Genomic DNA, 19306 nt, shown 5'->3' with positions numbered 1-19306 from the left:
CTGTAGTAATAAATACGATTCTGATTTCTCTTAGTCATTTAGTAGTCATTTGGTATTGCTGAAAATAAAAAAGAGACATATTATGTTGTAGCAACATGTTGTTTTCCCTGTCGTTTGGTATTTCTAGTGAATTATCCTGATCAGTACAAGAGTGAAAGGCTTTGACAAAGTGTGTTTTTTTTAAAAGCAAGACTCACATTTATTTTTTTAGTTGACAAGCTCATTTAAATCATCAATGTGTTTGGCTGCTGCAGGACATTACATTTGCAGTGGAAGGTCATTTTCTAATGGAAAGAATTAAGAAGGACTTTCTTTTCTTTGTATCAAACTGTGCTTTTGTCTGTAGTACATTTCAATGCATATGAGATACAATCAGTTTTTATAATGATGCAAATAGTAAATCTTTGCAATATGAGGTCCAATTAATATAGTGTTTAGTTGAGAATGCATATTTAATATGTCATATATTCACCCTCTTCAACAATGAAATATGCACTCACCCCTTTATTCAGAACTCCCTCCATTCATTCCTTCATGTCCATATGTATCTATCACTTCACTATTTCTTATTGCCTATTCATGTCTTTAACTCTCTACTTTCATTTATACATTCATTGCAATCTCTACTCCTGTGTTCTTCTAGCTCTCTTTCTCCTTAACCTTTCACTTATCTATCCATCCACCCAGATATTTACCTGTCTGTCTATTTGACTCTCTCTGTTCATATCCAAGCCTTTATCCAGCCCACACTTTCCATCTCTCCAACTCATGTTTTCTCATTGCTGTATCTGACACTATCAACATATAGACCGGCTTCTTCCAAGTTCTGATACCAGTGGAAATGGTATCGCAGAGGTGTCACCTGGCAGATGGCTGAGCTTGTGGCATTAACAACTTCACGGATTCCTCCTGTCTTTTCTCTCCAGGGCCCAGTGGAAAGGAGAGGGCGGTATGTGAAGGCTGTGACAGGGTGATCGTAGACCGCTTTCTGTTGAGGGTGAATGACAGCTTTTGGCACGAGCAGTGTGTGCAATGTGCTGGGTGCAGGGAGCCCCTCACCACCACTTGCTACTACAGAGACAAGAAGCTTTACTGCAAACATGACTACGAGAAGTAAGTGAGGAACAAACATCTCATTAACTAATGTTAAGATGTACGATCCCACCTCCCCCTCCCCATTAAAGTTGGTTTCTGGTCCAATGATTCTCTGCACCCCATCTCCACATACTGTTCACCAGATCAAGAAGAACAGGCAGACCATCTGTTGCTTGGTCTCTGTCAGTGCCTCACTTGAACCACGGCTGACAGAAGCCTCAAAGGGAGTGACTTTGCCTCTATTGTCCCTCTCTCTGGGAGGGAAGTGGATGACACTTCAGCATGTACTGTATCCTACCTACCTCTCCCTGTGGTTCCACACTAAGTACTTCACACGGTCAATATCCCAGTCAATCCTGTAAAATATAATAGAAGTAATTACTGTGATGGATACTGTACAGCGTTAAACCTGACCATGTGAAGGAATTGATAACCTTGAGTATAGGTTTAAAAATTAAGAGAGTGGGAGTCTTAACAGGAGTCGTAACTTCTTCATGTCTGATGCTGTGTTATTTAGTTTGAGTTTGAGAAATGTTATGGTTAACCTGATTCTGAAATATCCAATTTAAAAGAAATGTGTGGAGTCTGCAACTGTGGGTATGACGGTCAAACACCAACATAGCTACACATTGGTGAATTAGAAAGTTGTTCTCAAATAATCATATGTCTTGTTCATTGGCAGTGCTGAGCACAGCTACAAAGCTGAAACAGCGCTAATGTTGGTAAACTTTATTTGCTAATGATATCTTGATCAGAATCATATGAATTGCAATTGACGCATAATTCACTCTTGGAGTATGTGTACCTTTTAGATATTTGTTAGAACGATGCATTTAGTTGGTAATGACAGTAGAAACAACTATGCAGCAAGTTAAATTTTAACACATGAACATGAATAATAAGGGGAATGTGAAACAATGCTATAATTCACTGGGGTTATATAAAATGTTGTGGAAACATATTCAATGAATGTGTCATGAAATGGCACAGTTAACACAGAGAGCTCCTATGGAGTAGAGGTAATGTACTTACCTCTAAGCTACAGGATCTGAGTTCAACATCTCTGAACATGCTGATTTAAAAAAAAAACTTGAGTAAGTTTAGGCACTCCTTTTGTGCAGTTGTAATGTCCATACCTCTGAGCCAGAAATCCCAGGTTCAAGTCCCACCAGTTCCAGTTTTTGTTTTAACGGCTACCCGCAAATTCCTAATATTAGGTCACAATAAAACAGTGGCTTTTTTTCCTCTTCCATCTGTACTGCTTAAAAATACCACTTGGTGGATTCCCTGTTGTGATTTGTTACTTCTTTAAGAATATGATATTTGGAACCAATGGTGGTGTAAGGGTACTTTTCGGACTGGAGGCCTGTGGCTAGTGGTGTGCCACAAGGATCGGTGCTGGGTCCACTGCTTTTCATCATTTATATAAAAGAGTTGAATGCGATCATTACAGGTATAGTTAGTCAGTTTGTAGATGACACCAAAATTGGAGGTGTAGTGTTACCTCAGAGTACAACAGGATCCTGATCAGATGGGCCGATGGGCTGAGAAGTGGCAGATGTAGTTTAATTCAGATAAATGTGAGATGCTGCATTTTGGAAAGGCAAATCAGAGAAGGACTTATACACTTAATGGTAAGGATCAACGAGGCGAAAGTGAGGACAGCAGAGGTTAGAGTCAAGAGTGTGGTGCTGGAAAAGCACAGCAGGTCAGGCAGCATCCAAGGAGCAGGATAATCGACATTTTGGGCAAATTCCTGATGAAGGGCTTTTGCCTGAAACATCAATTCTCCTGCTCCTCGGATGCTGCCTGACCTGTTGTGCTTTTCCAGCACAACACTCTTACTTAATGGTAAGGTATTGGGGAGTGTTACTGGATAAAGAGACCTCAGAGTGCAGGTCCATATTTCCTTGAAGGAGTTGCAGGTAGATATGATAGTGAAGAAGGAGTTTGGTATGCGTTCCTTTATTGGGCATAGCATTGAGTATAGGAGTTGGGAGGTCATGTTGTGGCTGTACAGGACATTGGTTCGGCCACTTTTGGAATATTGTGTGGAATTCTGGTCTCCCTCCTATCAGAAGGATGTTGCAAAACTTGAAAGGGTTCAAAAAAGATATACAAGGATGTTGCTCAGGATTTGAGCTACAGGGAGAGGCTGAATAAGCTGCAGCTGTTTTCCCTGGAGCATCGGAGGCTGAGGGGTGACCTCAAAGAGGTTTATAAAATCATGTGGGCATTGATAGGGTAAATAGACAAGGTCTTTTCTTTGGGGTAGGGGAGATCATAACTAGAGGGCTTAGGTTTATGGTGAGAGGGGAAAAATTTAACAAGGACCTAAGGGACAACTTTGTCACGCAGAAGGTGATGTGTGTATGGAATGAGCTGCCAGAAGAAATGGTGGAAGCTGGTACAATTACAACATTTAAGAGACATCTGGCTGGGTATATGAATAGGAAGGGTTTGGAGGGATAAGGGCCAAGTGCTGGCAAATGGGACGAGATGAGATTGGGATGTCTGGTCAGCGTGGTCGAGTCGGACCTCAGAGTCTGTTTCCATTCTGTGCATCTCTATGACTCAAAATTACCACTGTTTGAAATGTGAGAGTTTGTGTTGGAGTGAAACTGATCTGGGAGTTTGGGACATTATTGAATTGGTGACCTTTTTAACACCCCCACTTTCCTAAACCTTCATTTCTATTAACTTCAGTGGTGTTTCATTTTCATTTTACACTGATGGCTGGGGTTAATTTCATCCTCAAAAGTTTTACATGAAATGTAGATAACTGGTTCCAGTATTAAATTGCAAATGTTTACTGCACCCTTCTGCCTAAGTAACGTATCACCTCACAGTTGAAATGTCATTGAATAGCGTGAGTCAATCCATTTCCACATAAAGGATGCTGCCAATTCCATCTGATTTATTTTCTTCAGCCAATCTTTTCTCTAATGAGCATGTCCTTTCTCTCTCAACCACTTCTCTATGCACACATCTAAAGAACCATCATCATTTATTTCTCTGAGAGAGAGAGGGAGACAAGATTATGTCTAGGTTGAGGATAACCACTTCTGAAACATGAAGAGGTCGGCTTTCTGAAATACCACAGTCAGGATGGGGATTGAGCCTGTGACACTAGTTATACCCAGCATCACAGCCTAACCAATTGAGCTAACCAACCCCTTGTACTTGTCTAGGTGGACATTAGTTTCATCAATGAATTCTTGGACCTGTTGCCTGAAATTAAAGAGCATTTCAATTGGGTTCTTATTGTGCGACATTAGTTTCATCAATGAATTCTTGGACCTGTTGCCTGAAATTAAAGAGCATTTCAATTAGGTTCTTATTGTGCGACATTAGTTTCATTAATGAATTCTTGGACCTGTTGCCTGAAATTAAAGAGCATTTCAATTAGGTTCTTATTGTGCATGGTTTTGGAAAGTAAGTTAGTCTAAAAAACAATAGGAATAGGAGGATCCAAGAGCTGCAGTTAAAAATATTAATTGCTTGATTTACTTTGTACAGGCTAGAATTACTCCATTCACCTCAGATTGGGAATGTGATACAAAAAGAGCATTAGCAAATCTTCACTGGTGTGGTGATGGGATACTGACCTAGGGAGCAGAAGACGATCAGACTGAAGCATAATCACTCTGGTGAAAACTTGACAAAAGACAGCGTTGAACATGAAAAGCTGCTTTACAACAAGGTGGAATATGCAAACCAATCTGCAAGAGTTTATATACAACTCAATGTGAATTTCAGTAACAATGGGATCAATTATTGCTGGTTATGGTGTGTGCAATAGTAAACACTTGAAGTTGTTATGATCACAGACCAGACTACTGAATTTGATTTACAGTCTGACTAGCAACTAGTAATGTTCCTTTTTAATTAAACAAAGTGTGAGATTCAGGTGCTTACTAAGACAATAAAGCCTCAAAGCTTCTTGGTTTTGAACTGATGACAATTAACTTCACTATGCAAATAGAATCTACAATATGTATATAACTTATATCTTACCACCCAGAATTAACATGACATAAATATTGGTAATAGTTGAATCCTCTACAGAGCAGATCGAATGGCAGATGCGGCCAAGTGAGGTCTCATGGATTTCTCAGCAACTCTAAGGCAGTGGTGACGCAATGTATGGTCACGACTCATCAAAACTTTATAGGGATTCCAGTTCTTATCTTTCACAAGCCTAGCTTTGGAGCTCCCTCAAATGTCATTCTGCCAAGGACTGTCTCAATGACTCCTCAAGTGCTGGGTAGTTCACTCTCCCAATCGGGTCTGCACTCCCTGTATCCTGGAAGTTACATTTCAGCACCTCTTCAATGACACAATTTCAGCTTGTCTGCAGAGAGGTATCTTCACCAAGTTAGTACTGCCTGTTCATTTCTGTAATCTTTCTCAGTTGCATCAAGAAAATCTTAGAATTGGTGAATTGGATGATTTTCCTTCACCCAATTCTTTGCATAACTGAATTATTAATGGAACAACTTTCTCCCAAGGCCTTGGACCACCCAAGGCTTTTCTGAACCACGTTTCCATGTTGGTCGGACCTGTTGGCTCCCAGCTCTTCTTCTGAGTCTTAATTGCTTGGCCTGCTCCAACAGCACCGTTTTTTGGGATGCAGCCTGGTCTCCCTGCTCCTGAATAACACCCAGGGTAGCAGCCTCATACTCTGACTGCTTCCACCTATTTGATTGTTCAAGGATTGCTGAACAATCTCAAGTGACCTACTGAGACCCTCACAATAAGCCCTGTTCTCTATTGCTGGGTAGAATTGGATGTAGTAATTAGAAATGGAACTCAAATGTAAGTAATATTGGATCGTCAAGTTTCTAAAATGGTACAACATTGACAGATTGTTGGCTTACACAATACAAATGTATAGGATCAAAACAGGATATCATCATATGGTAAAGTAAGGGAAGAATTTAAAGGCCACATGAAAAGGCTGGATTTGAATATGAAGAAATGAATTTTGTGGCAGAACCCGCAGGAATAGGATGAGCTCAAAGGCCTCCTGTAATACAGTAAGTTTTGTAATTCTAGGTAAGACATTTTCTTGCCTGCAGGATATTTTCAAAATATACCTTTACTTTTTAAATCAAAGTTGGGGCAATAGAATTGGAACAGAACACAGTGAGCATTTCAAAGAATACTGTGTGTCAAACACATACTCCTCTGTTTACCTCTTGCTGTACACTTCTGTACATTTATACTTCAGTAGACCATTGTCTGAGGTTAACATACATGTGTTGAACTATATTAAGATCCCTAGGCGTTTGTATGGCAGAATAAACACGATTGATTTTTGTTTGAAAGCAGCTACCCCATTTTTGTCCCTCAATTTTATTTGGTGTTTCCAAAAGTATGTTGCTGATTCTCAGGTGTGTGCATTGTGTGGGTTTCAATTAATACCCAAATGTAGAAGGTTGTGCATTTATCAGGAGAGAAAGGTATTAGTCCTTCTTGATAGAGCTGTACTGGGAGGCAGCCAGATGTGACTTTGTGAAACCAAGAATATAATGATTCTTAGATTCTTAGATGGAACTGGCATGGGCTCCTTCCAATGTACCTCTGACAGCTTACACCCATTCGCTGGCATTTCTGCCAAAGTTATCAGGAAGACCGTTACCCCATCATGCGCTCTGACAAAAACATTAGCTATAAATTTGTCTTGCACCTTTAAACCATTTCTGCAACAGTTTGGTGGTGTCACCTACTCCAGAGTTGCATTCTCAGTGCCTAGTATTTCTGCTTGGTTTCCACCCAGTGAGCAGCACATTCTGAACCGACTTGAATCAAATAATGTTAAAGATTGCAGAATTTAGTATGTTGTGCAACATAGTATGTTGTGGCCATAAGCATGTTAGATCTAGGTATCTACCACCTGCAAAACTGATATTCCTAGAGCAGTTACAATTATACAGCACTGAAACAGACCCTTTTGTCCAACTCCTCCATGCCGAGTAGATATCTTAGATTAATCTGGTCCCATTTGCAAACGTTCGGCCCATATCCCTCTAAATCTTTCCTATTCATGTACCCACCCTAATGCCTTTTAAATGTTGTAAATGTACCCATCTTCATCACTTCCTCTGGCAGCTCATTCCATACACGTACTACCCTCTGCATGAAAAAGTCGCCCATTAGGTCCCTTCTAGATCCTTCCCCTCTCACCTTAAACCTATGCCATATAACTTTGGACTCCCCCCTACCCTGGGGAAAAGACCTTGGGCTATTCACCCTGCTTATGCCCCTTAAGATCACTCTATAAAATCAGCCTTCTGCCTCCAATGCTCCAGGGAAAATAGCTCCAGCCTTTCCCTGTAGTTCAACCCCCCCAACCTGGCAACATCCTTGTAAATCTCTTCTGAACTCTTTGAAGTTTCACAACATCTTCCCTACAGCAGGTCCATTCACAAAACCAGACAGTCTTCCAAATTGAAATGGTGTAATTTGCCCTCCCCTGTACAGCTGCGGGTGGGGTATTCACCCAGATACTTCAGAGCACAAACCCCTTCATCATATCACTTCAAATTTCATTCCCCAAACTTGCAGTGACCAGAGGTCAGTGGAAGCCTGGTGTTGTTTCGGTTTCTCTTGCTCTTGTTGCAATGGCTTTAAATGATCTAAAATTAAGTTCAAATGAGTTTGAATTCAGTCAATTATGGCAGCACAGGACACACCTTCATGGCTTCAATTGACTGCTGTTCACAGGTCTTCTATACCTAGGGCAGATTGAGGCAGTCAATTGAATCCAATTATAAAAGCCAGACCAAGTGCTTTAAATCCATCAACTGAAGATTGGTTCATTTCTTTGCAACCCCACTCTTCCATGTAATGCTGCAGGAAAACCTGTCCCAGTTACAAGTTGAGTACAATTGATGACACTTCTTAATTGCACTGGATCATGGCAAATAACACATTGAGGATTACGTTAATGAGTTTGCACAGCAACCTGAAGTCGCTCAGCCAAACAGGCCTGGCACATTTCAGGCATGGTTTATTGGTTGCACCCCGAGCTGAAAGTGCAAGGCGGTTTAATAGGAGCCTGCAGTGGGCTGAAAAATGTGGCAGATTGTGCAGTTTTCATTTGCTTTTGGACGAATAACATGTAATGAGGAGATAAGAAATACCGGCTATAATTTCCTGATCTGTGCAGGGGAGAAGATGGGCATCAATGTGGTAGTTTGGATACCAGGCTAGAGGTTTTAAAACCTTGCTAATAGTTGGGGGAGGGAAGGTGAAGGAAGGAGCAGCCCCTTGCTCTGAGGTGCTGGGAAAAGTGTTGGTGACAGTGCAATGATTTTTTTAAATTTCAAAATATACTTTATTCATGTAAATAAATCTCTGGTACTTGTACAATTTTCCATGTCGTTCATAGTTATATACATTGCATGTCTTAACATTACAAAGAACAAATTGAATTAATCGAATTCACAGTTATCCTATTAACAGTTACCTTTATTAACTATCCAGTCTCTTGGTATTTGGCTGTGGCTTCAGCGGAACCCACCTACTGAGTGGGTGCCCTGTTATATGAAGCAAATGAAACTTCTTTAACCCCCAGTTTATGGGGTTACCATTGTCCATTTGACTGTCCTGTCTCTGCGGTGGCTGTCTACATCCCCAAGGTAAGCACGAACTGCTGGACCTTCGCTGGGCTGAGGTAGCTATCCAGCTCCTCACTGGGGTCATTTACCCGCTCTGGTGTCATTGAGCCAAGGCAAGGGTCCTCACTGTCCAGTTCTGTGTCTGACAATGGGACTGTCAGAGGATCACAGTTCTCGGTTGCCTGTAGTTGTGGGGCAGTGGGAACCTCCTGGTTCTCACTAGGTGGAGGGTGGACTTCGGGGGGTCCGTTGTTTCCTGGTTGGGAGCAAATGCCCTCCTCTTTACCGACGGCGCTCTGTCTCTTCTTCTGGTGGTGATGGCCTTCTTTGCGTCCATCTTCCCCCTCCGAAGGGCTGGCCGTCCCTCCCTCGTGCAGCTGTCTTTTCCCCTTTTGCTGGGAGGCTTTGGGGGCCTGGCAGGATTTCCTCTTCCTGTTTTTAACATGTATCCACTCCTCCGCCTGCTCGATTACCTCCTCCTCCATTTCTTCCATCTGCCCGGCTAGAGCTAGGATCAGCTGCTGTGTCTCTCCGCTGGCTGCTGCCTCCTCCACTCCAGCCTGTTCTTCTTTCTGGGTGCCACCAGACTCCGTTTCCCTGCTGTCCGGGTGGACCTTACTGGTCTTTGGGGGTCCACGGCTCACATTGCCACCTCCAGCCATCTGTGCGTAAGTGGGGCCCCCCCCCCATGTCTTGGGCAGGTCTTATACATGTGGCCCGCCTCTCCGCACAGGTTGCAGCTCTTTTCTTCCTGACAGTCCTTAGTCAAGTCACCCTCCTGTTTGCAGTTCCTGCAGATGGTCACTTTGCAATCCGCCACCACGCGTCCCGACTTCCCGCAGGTTCGTCATACTTTCAGCTGCCCTGCATATGTCAGGTAGCCTCTGCTCCCTCCAATTGCGAAGCTCGAGGGTGGGTGGAGGATGTTCCCACTATCATCGGCCCTCAGAGTTACCCTGACCTGTCTCTTACTGGTCCAGATCCCAAAGGTGTCGATCACATCAGTGACTTCTCCCTCAACTTGGACGTACCTTCCCAGGAAGGTCAGGACATCAGCCGCTGGAACGTAGGGGTTGTACATATGGATTGGAACAACCCGATTCCTCTGTGCAGGAAGCACACACAATGGGGTCGCTGACAAGATGGAAAACAGCGGCTCCCCTTCCTTCTCCTTGAAGACCTTCAGGAGCTGTTCGCACTGCTTCACGCTTCTGAAGGTCACATCAAAGTAGCCTGCCCCAGGGAAATCCTGCAGGCAGTACACATCCACAGCAGCAAACCCACAGCATCCCAACAGTACCTTCTTAATAAACAAGGTGCGGTTGAGTGGTGTACGATCCTCAATCTTCTTCACAGTCACCCTGACTGTGTTTCGAACCCCCTGCCCAGGGCTGCGGGCAGCTGTCGAGGTCATAGCTCTGAGGTTGGCTGGTCCCTGAATTGGCGTTAGGCCGAAGCCAGCATGAAGATCCACCAAGAGCAGGTCAGCACAACCAAACGATCCTCCAACGTCCAATTATGATCCAACAATGATCTGTTCACTAGCTCTGATGACTCGCAACCTGTTCTGATAAGAACAGATACTTGATCCTAGCCTCGTCCTGGGAGAACCACCTTGGTGATCATGGTACCTCCCCTGCCAGGTCACTATTTTTTTTTAATTTCAAAAATATACTTTATTCATAAATGATTTGATGGTCTGTACATTGGATCATGCCATACATATGTCCATATTTACAAACACAGATTCGACTTTATTCTTGTCCTTTACAATCCTGTGCATTTTTTCAATCTTGTATATATACATATATTTGGCTGAGGCATCAGCAGAGCCCAAAAAAACGTCTGTATGGGCCCCCTGTTCTTCTTTCGGCAGGCCGATCTTACACAGTGGTCTTTCCCCACCGCGCCTTGGCGGCAGCTGCCCCAAGCTTCAGCGCGTCCCTCAACACGTAGTCTTGGACCTTGGAATGTGCCAGTCTGCAACACTCGGTCGGGGTCAACTCCTTCAGCTGGAAGATCAACAGGTTTCGGACCGCCCAGAGAGCGTCCTTCACCGAGTTGATGATCCTCCAGGCGCAGTTAATGTTCGTCTCGGTGTGAGTCCCGGGGAACAGGCCGTAGAGCACGGAGTCCCGCGTCACGGCGCTGCTCGGGACGAACCTCGACAAGCACCACTGCATTCCTCTCCAGACTTCCTCTGCATAGGCACATTCCAGAAGGAGGTGTGTGACAGTCTCGTCCCCCCCGCAGCCACTTCGAGGGCAGCGTGCGGTGCGGCAGAGAGTCCGGGCGTGCATAAAGGATCTCACAGGCAGAGCCCTTCTCACCACCAGCCAAGCCACGTCTTGGTGCTTGTTGGAAAGTTCTGGCGATGAGGCATTCTGCCAAATGGCTTTGACAGTCTGCTCAGGGAACCGCTCGACAGGATCCGCCCTCTCCTTTTCCCGAAGGGTCTCAAGGACACTATGTGCTGACCACTTCCTGATGGACTTGTGGTCAAAGGTGTTTTTCCTCATAAATTTCTCCACGAAGGACAGGTGATACGGAACGGTCCAACTACTCGGAGCGTTCCGCGGCAGCGAGGCCTGCCAGGTCACTATAGTTAGTACCAACACAGTAAGAAAGAAGAGCACATGATGAGGCTGACCGAAAGACCATCTTACTGAATAGATCCAAACTTCATTACCATCAGCGTGAGTAAAGTTGGAAATGGAGTCAAAAAGAGGAAGAGGACTTGCCTTACACTCACAACATGCCTCAAATTTCTTTACAGCTAATTCTGAAGGGTAGTATCTACTGTAATGTAGAAAATGCCACATCCGATTTGCATACAGCACGATCCCATTGGCAACAATGTGATGATAACGATCCATTTGAGGTGTAGGTTGAGGGATAATATTAACACCCAGACGTCTGTATGCGCTCTTACAACCACCCGAGAAAGCATTGGTGTACTGTCCCAACTAAAAGGTGGCCTTCTGGAAATGGAGCGATATCTCAAGTGCTGCATATTTGGAATCTAGGAAGAAATGTGAGCAAGGTCCAATTGTTTTAAAACAGTGAGAGAGAGAGAGAGAGGGGCTGAAGGCGAGAGAATAATCTCATGAAATGCCAGAATGCTCTGGTCAGGTAGCAGCGTAAAATTGGAGACAATGTGTAAAATACAACAAATCACTGTAAGTTTTACTCCAGCCAGTCACCACTTCCTAATGACAAATCTTTAAAAAAAATCTCAAAAAGCACATTGTACTGTATATCCTAATTTTTAAATAAAAAGTATTGTTCATTCTCTTTTTTTGATGGTCTTTGGATGTTAGAATTATCTTGGTAGCTCTGTTTGTTTTAATGGAAATGTATTGAAAGAAAAGAACAAAACTTTTATCCATGTAACACTCTTCTAAAAATCTTGGAGCTGTCCTCAAGCACCTTAGAGTCAAGGGAGTCGTTGCTAACTCTCAATGGGCAGTATTAAGGCTGGGTTACTAAGCTATATTTATAGGCCATTGAGTATGCTTAATGTGAAGAGCTCAGATTCCTGCCACGTGTCGGCTGTGCAGACCTTTTTCAGCTGTTTACAACCTGTGCGGAGAATGAGTTGGAAAAGTTGCTTGCAGAAGTCCAGCAGCTCCTGTCTGTTGGTTGTTAACGATGGTATCAGCTTGAGTGTGAGAATTTATAGACCCTCCCTCAAGAGCAATAAACTCCGCATTAATGCTGTAATTAAGGCAACCAGTTGAAGCAAGCCTGGAGAAGTCAGTCTGCAAGGTAGAGGTTTTGTAATCAGAACGTGAGCTCCTCTGAAAGTGAGGTGATTGAAAACCGAATTATGGCTGGTTTTTTTTTGTTATTCCATGCTGCATTATTAAAAATCTTCGCTCAAACTTTGGCCCTGCTTGAAGCATAAACCAAATTTGGATGGGGAACCGTCATTGTAAATGAAGGAAGGTATAAAGCCACATACAGCAAACTTAAAAAAAAGCAAAAGTGGAATTTTGCAAAGGTTTAAGAGGTAGATGGAATGGTTTGTTTTTCAATCAAATGGGAAAGCAAATAAAAAAATGTGCAAGCAGCTGTTCTCTGTATGTTATTGGCAGAGAAGCATTAAATATTTATTGTAATTTCACCTTCACGAAGGGGAAGGACCTGGTGCTGGATGTAGTAATAAGTTTGAGATACTCCACAAATCTAAATGGATTTCTTTGATCAAGAAAACAGAAGAGATCCACCGATTCTCCGAGGAGTGTCAATCACGAAGATTGCTACACTGCTCCCTTTTGTTCTAAACCAAGTGAGAAGGCTCTGCATTTCTGACAGGAGATTCCAGTCAGAGTTCCTTCAGGCATGCGGAGCCATGCTTCCATTCTGATGGGGTCCCGTGCAGAATCACTGGGAATAGGCGAAGCACGGTCCTTTCGCTGTTGCATTCTGAAAAACTAAGGCCCACACTCACAACCACTACCCAACTGTAACAGTGTTAGGAGGTTGGGAGGGTGGGGCGCCTGGTGGAGTGCAGGGGCAGCTTCAAGTCAGACAGCCGGGTGTCCAGAGCACTGGGCAGAGGTTTGGATAATAGGCGAAGCTTCAGTCCACATTCGGGGTGGGGAAAGAGACGGGGTTCAGGGGAACATCCTGTCACGTGCTGGGGTGGTCAGGAGAAGGGAAGGCGAGGGTTTGATGGCAAAGAGGGGTCCATTAGTGGGAACGTGTCAGTGGGTGTTGGGTCATGCTACAAGGGAGGTGTAATTGGGAATCGGTTCAATTGTTACTCAGGAGTCAAACTAGATATTCGATCGTTCAGCCTTTCCTCAGTAACCATTTACTTAACTTCAATGGAATCCACCAAATTCTCCCATTTGAAGGAATGCTTTTGGACTGTTGGGGAATTGCCCTGCAGAATCTCCCGTTTCCTGAGCTTTTCCCTCAAAGTCTGTTTTGTCGGGAATTCCACGTGGTCCCCTTGCACAACGTCCATCTGCACTGGGCAAATTATTATTTGGCTATGGGAAAATTCAGACCACTGGCAACGTTGATGTTTAGGAGAATTTGGGTGCACACAAAGTTGATGCACAGGTTAAGCCAGCATTCAGGGAGAAAAAAATGCTAAACCGGTCTGTATTGGAGGTATTTTTAAATGAGACTGTTCAGAAATGTCATGACACAAGCCTGAGGAAGGATCTTCTGAGTCAGAGCTAGAAACACTACCACTGCACCACACACCCTGTAGGTTCTGTATTATATACTTGCATTGGAGGTGGGGTAAGGCAGACTAACTAGATTGGTCACTGGGTGAGTGAGGGGATTGTCCTGTGATGAGTGTTTTGAGCCTGTACTTGCTCTGAAGTTTTAAGGAATGAGATGTGATCTTATTGAGACCTCTAAATGGACCTGATGAGGTCAATTACTGAGTGATTGTTTCCCCTGGTTGGGGTATCTCAGATAGAGTCTCAGTCATACAGAACTGAGATGAGGAAAATTTACTTCACTCAAGGGGATGTAAATGTTTGGAAATCTCTTCTACAGAGGGTAATGGGTGTCTTCAAGGCTGAGGAAGCTGATTTTTGGTCTCGGACAATCAAGGAATTTGGTCGCTCCATAAAGGAGTCAGGGTCTGAAGGGGAATGTGAAAATGCTGAGGTGTGCCTTAAGCCCACCCACTTTGATGTCATCTCTGGTAAGAGAACAGCTTTGGGTTACAAAGAAGCAAGTTCTACCAGCTGGTTCCTCCTCATAGACCCTGTAACAATGTCTATCGCATGAGTGCAACTTGTACCTAGCTGCTTTCACAGGATAAACTACATCTTAATTAAAGCGAGAGTCTCTTTTCATTAGGCTACCGAGTAGTTTTCTTCTGCCATACCAGACAAAGCAGTCCCTGTCGATTCTTAGCAGTGGTACAGAGAGCTTGTATACTTGACACAAGAAGTGACACAGACTGCTCACAGAATAAGACCATAAGACATAGAAATGGAAGTAAGGCGATTTGGCCCATCAAGTCCACTCTGCCATTCAATCATAGCTGTTGGACATTTCAACGCCACTTACCTGCACTCTCCCTGGATCCCTTAATTCCTTGCGAGATTAAGAACTTGTCAATCTCTGCCTTGAAGATACTTAATGTCCCATCCTCCACTGTGCTCCATGGCAGTGAGTTCCACAGGCCCACCACTCTCTTGCTGAAGAAATGTCTCCTCATTTCCATTCTAAATTGACCCCCTTTAATTCTAAGGCTGTGCCCATGGGTCCTAGTCTCCCCGCCTGACGGAAACAATTTCCCAGCGTCCACCCTTTCTAAACCAAGCATTATCTTGTAAGTTTCTATTAGTTCGCCCCTCAACCTTCTGAACTCTAACGAATACAATCCCAGGATCCTCAGCCATTCATTGTATGTTAGGCCTACCAGTCCAGGGATCATCCGTGTGAATCTCTGTTGGACACACTCCAGTGCCAATATGTCCTTCCTGAGGTATGGGGCCCAAAACTGGACACAGTATTCTAAATGGGGCCTAACCAGAGCTTTATAAATTCTTAGTAGCACCTCCCTGCTTTTGCATTCTGACCCTCTTGAAATAAATGACAACATTACATTTGCTTTCTTAACCACAGACTCAACCTGCAAGTCAACCTTTAGAGAATCCAATACTAGCGCTCCCAGATCCCTTTGTACTTTGGCTTTATGAATTTCCTCACCATTTATACAATAGTCCTTTGCCTGTGTTCTTTTTTGATGAGGACTTTGCAGGAAAATTGTGTGGAGTCCAAGGTCAGTCCTTGAATGGTGATGAATAGTGGAACAGGTTTGATGGGCTGAATGGTTCCTCCTTGTGTTTTCTGGGAGATGGAAAAACCTCTTGCCAGGTTGCGTATGTTGTCCTGCAGGGAGGGAAGGCGGGACAGCTGTGAGTGTTTGCAAGCGCTTGTGTAGAGAGGAGGGTGGGATAACAAACTGGGAGGGTGAACTGTGAGGGCACTGGGAGCAGAGCGAGATAGACTGTGTGCATGTTGGTGGTTCAGGTGCCTGGAGAGAAAGCAATGAACACAGCTGCAAGGTGTGTTATTTTGTGGAGCACTCTGCAGGAGAATGCTGGGCACTGGAAAATGTTATCTGCCATTTGCCCACCTCAGCCTCTCAACTCTCTTGGTGCACTGTCTCGAGATTGTTAGAATGCTTTTTCAACACCATTAAACCCCATAAAATCCTAATCCCACCTCTCTCACTAATTCTGAAAGGGATTCACTTTGAGACTTTAACCAGATTTTTATTTCTTTCTATGCTGACACGTGTTGAGTTTCTCCAGGACTTTGTGTTGTTATTTTCAGATCTCTAATATTTCGCTTTTATTTTGATGGAATCACAGACCTGGTGCTGACATGTTCGGCCACCTCCATCCCTGGCTGCTTGGATTGAGAGATTGTGTCCCCTGGTCTAGATTCCCCAATCAGGGAAACGCGTTACCCACATCTATCCAGTATGGGCCTTTTAGTATCTTGTAGGTTTCAACGCAATGACCTTCTATTTGTTTAAACTCTAGTGAGTACTGGCTCGGTTTGTCTAAACAAATCTTCTCAAAACTCGCTGAACTCTCATCATAGGACAGTCCTCCACCCCGGGAACAAGTCTGATTTGTTGCACTTCCTCATTGACAATAATACCTTTCCCGAGATAACGAGGCCAAAGCTGCACACAATATGGTCTAACTAATCTTATCTAGAATTGAAGCAAGACTTCACTACTCCTGTAGGTAAAAACAATGACTGCAGATGCTGGAAACCAAATACTGATTTAGTGGTGCTGGAAGAGCACAGCAGTTCAGGCAGCATCCAACGAGCAGCGAAATCGACGTTTCGGGCAAGAAGGGCTTTTGCCTGAAACGTCGATTTCGCTGCTCGTTGGATGCTGCCTGAACTGCTGTGCTCTTCCAGCACCACTAATCCAGTATTCACTACTCCTGTAATCAAGTCCTCTCGTGATGAAGGTTAACATTCCATCAGCCTTCGTATTAACTTAATTGACCTGAATGTTAACCTTCAGTGACTTATTGACAAGAACATCCAAGTCCCTTTGCACATTTACCCTTCCTAATCTCTTCCCTTTGAGAAATACTCTGCATCTGTTTCTCCCACCAAAGTAGAAAACCTCACCTTTTTCAATATATTCATTCCATTTGCATGTTCTTGCTCAATCGCTAAGTCTGTCCAAATCCTCCTGAAGTGACTTTACATCTCCCTCACAACACACTTAGCTTCGTATCATCTGCAAATTTGGAAATAATACATTTGATCGCACCTCCAAATCATTGATATTAAACTATAAATGCTGGGCCCCAAGCATCTTGAGGTACCCCACTAGTCACAGCCTGTCGACGTCAGAATGACCCAGTTATTCCTACTTCCTATTTTGTCTGTTAGCCAATCATTAATCCCTGCCAGGCCAGTACCTCCTGTCGCACACGCTTTAATCTTGCTAACTAACCTTCAACTTCAGTTAATTATGTTTGTTATTAAAAAGACTTTTAGTGGTGTGATTATGCTGAGGTGATGACAAAAGTGAATTTTGCCAAGTGAGACTCCCAGGCATACAAAAAAAAGAACTTGCATTTGTATAGCATCAGTAACAGCCTCAAGATGTCCTAAAGTCTTTTACAGCCAATCACGTACTTTTGAAGTGTTGTCACTATTGTGCGATAAGAGTAATTGGTTGTGACTTCCTGTTGGTGTCCAGATCTACGGCCTCACAGAACATTTCGTAGATGGTTTGTGACTGTTATCCATCCACAATTTCCTAATCTACGTCTTATTCCCAAGGACAAAATGCCTCCCAACTGAAAGAGAGGGAGCGAATGGCTACAGGTGGACTATTCCTGGGCCTCTCATGTGCCCTTTCGAGGTTAATAAAAAGAAGGGGTTTAGACGTGAGGTTGTGGATCGGGCGGATAACACAAATAGTGGGAAAGAGTCAGCAGGGAAGCTATCCATTCATGACCCACCATAAAAGAGGGAACAAAAAGTAAGGAAGGAGGTTATACGTTCAAGACTCATAATAAAAGAGGGAGCAAACTAGAAGAACATCTGTAATTTCATCTCAATCAGACAGAAAGTCTACGTGAAACTAGGATCTAATTTTTATTCTTTCATTGGATGTAGGCATAATTGGCAGGGCCAGTATTTGTTGCTCACATCCTTAATTGCCCTTGACCTGAATGGCTTGCTAGATCATTTCAGAGGGCAGTTAAAGGTCATTGCTATTGGTCTGGAGTCCCTTGTAGGCCGGACCAGGTAAGGGTGGCAGATTTTCTTCCCTAAAGGACTTTACTGAAGCAGATGGGTCTTTGTAGTTTAATGGTCGCTGTCAATAATCCCAGCTTTATTTATTGACTTTAAATTCCACACAGTGCCACAGAGAGATTCAAACCCATGCCCCCGAACATTTGCCTGAGCCTCTCGCTTTCTGAGCTTGCCACTTTCCAGGTTCATTGAAAAAAAATATCTTAACGCAAAGCTTGCGATTCCTCCAAATGGTCTATTAATGAATTCAAGAAAAGACACTATCGTATCAGTGACCAAGGTCCTACACACAGAACCTGTTTGTAAGAACAACCCAACCTTCATCCCTCCCTCCCTTCCTCAGGTCTATGAAACAGGTGACAGAGGAGACCAGCTATGACCAGACAATGCACTCGGTACATAAGAGCTACAACTCTGCTGAGCAGAGGCATTAAAAAGTAACAAGCAACAGCGTCATTTGAGCCGGAGAGGTTTGTTTAAGCAGGGTCTGTATTGTCTTTCTGAAGTCTGTGGCATACAGCTGAGCTTCAGTGAGCATGTTCAGCCTCAAGTTTCACTCTCCACAATGCACCTATTGTCCAATTTCTCCAAAGAAATACCCCAGCACAATTCCACTTGAGAATCTGTAAACAAGCCAATATTGTTCTGATCAAACCTAATTCACAATTTCTTTGCGGACACAAGGTTGTTTTTTTTTGTTGGGGTGGGGGGGGGGGGGGGGGGGGTGTGGGGGGGGGAGGTGGTGGTGTGTTGCAGGAAAAGTATGTGTTGGTAAGCATGCTTTGAAAATATATTTGCCTTTTCCTTATACAACACCTACTCTGCGCTGAAGCAAGTCAAGGGAGGTGAGGTTTTGAAGAATTTATTTGAAACATACCCAACTACTCTGGGACCTTTGGCATGAATTCAGGCTCAACGTTGGACCCAAAGGGAATAAATAACTTTAAGCACATAGCAGTTTTACCTGCCCATCTTAGGTTTCACAAAAGATATATTTAACACATGTTCTCAAGAGCTAAAAGTGCCTGACAAAGAAACGTACAATCCAATATACGTTTTCTGGAAATTCAGAAGGTACCATTGTGAACCCCTGGGAACTCCTTTCTCTTTGGTGCAGACTATTAGCAGCTACACTGCAGCTGATTTATAAAACTACAAACTGAAGAAGCGATGCCTCTTCAAATAAGAAGCGATGGAGGTGCAGGTTAGAGTTGTAAACCTTCTCAGCTTGGCTTGGATTCTGCCGGACCCGAAGATTAATCTTCGGTACGCTGCTGTGAACAAGCCTGGAGAAAACGAAT

The 19306-nt window shown here is 43.7% G+C and overlaps 1 protein-coding gene across 5 annotated transcripts in view; it reads left to right on the top strand.

Annotated features, from left to right (window-relative positions):
• The window catches only part of LOC140479598 (LIM homeobox transcription factor 1-alpha-like), a 312251-nt gene that overhangs the window by 29311 nt on the left and 263634 nt on the right, over positions 1-19306 (top strand). For all 5 annotated transcript variants that reach the window (XM_072573432.1, XM_072573428.1, XM_072573429.1 and 2 more), the window contains one exon: positions 927-1113. In XM_072573432.1, coding sequence (XP_072429533.1) covers positions 927-1113 — 187 coding nt within the window. The remainder of the gene's footprint in view (positions 1-926; positions 1114-19306) is intronic.

The sequence above is a fragment of the Chiloscyllium punctatum genome, chromosome 7 (genome assembly GCF_047496795.1).
Source record: "Chiloscyllium punctatum isolate Juve2018m chromosome 7, sChiPun1.3, whole genome shotgun sequence".
NCBI classification, from domain to species: domain Eukaryota; kingdom Metazoa; phylum Chordata; class Chondrichthyes; order Orectolobiformes; family Hemiscylliidae; genus Chiloscyllium; species Chiloscyllium punctatum.
This window is presented reverse-complemented; position numbering and strand designations above follow the sequence as displayed.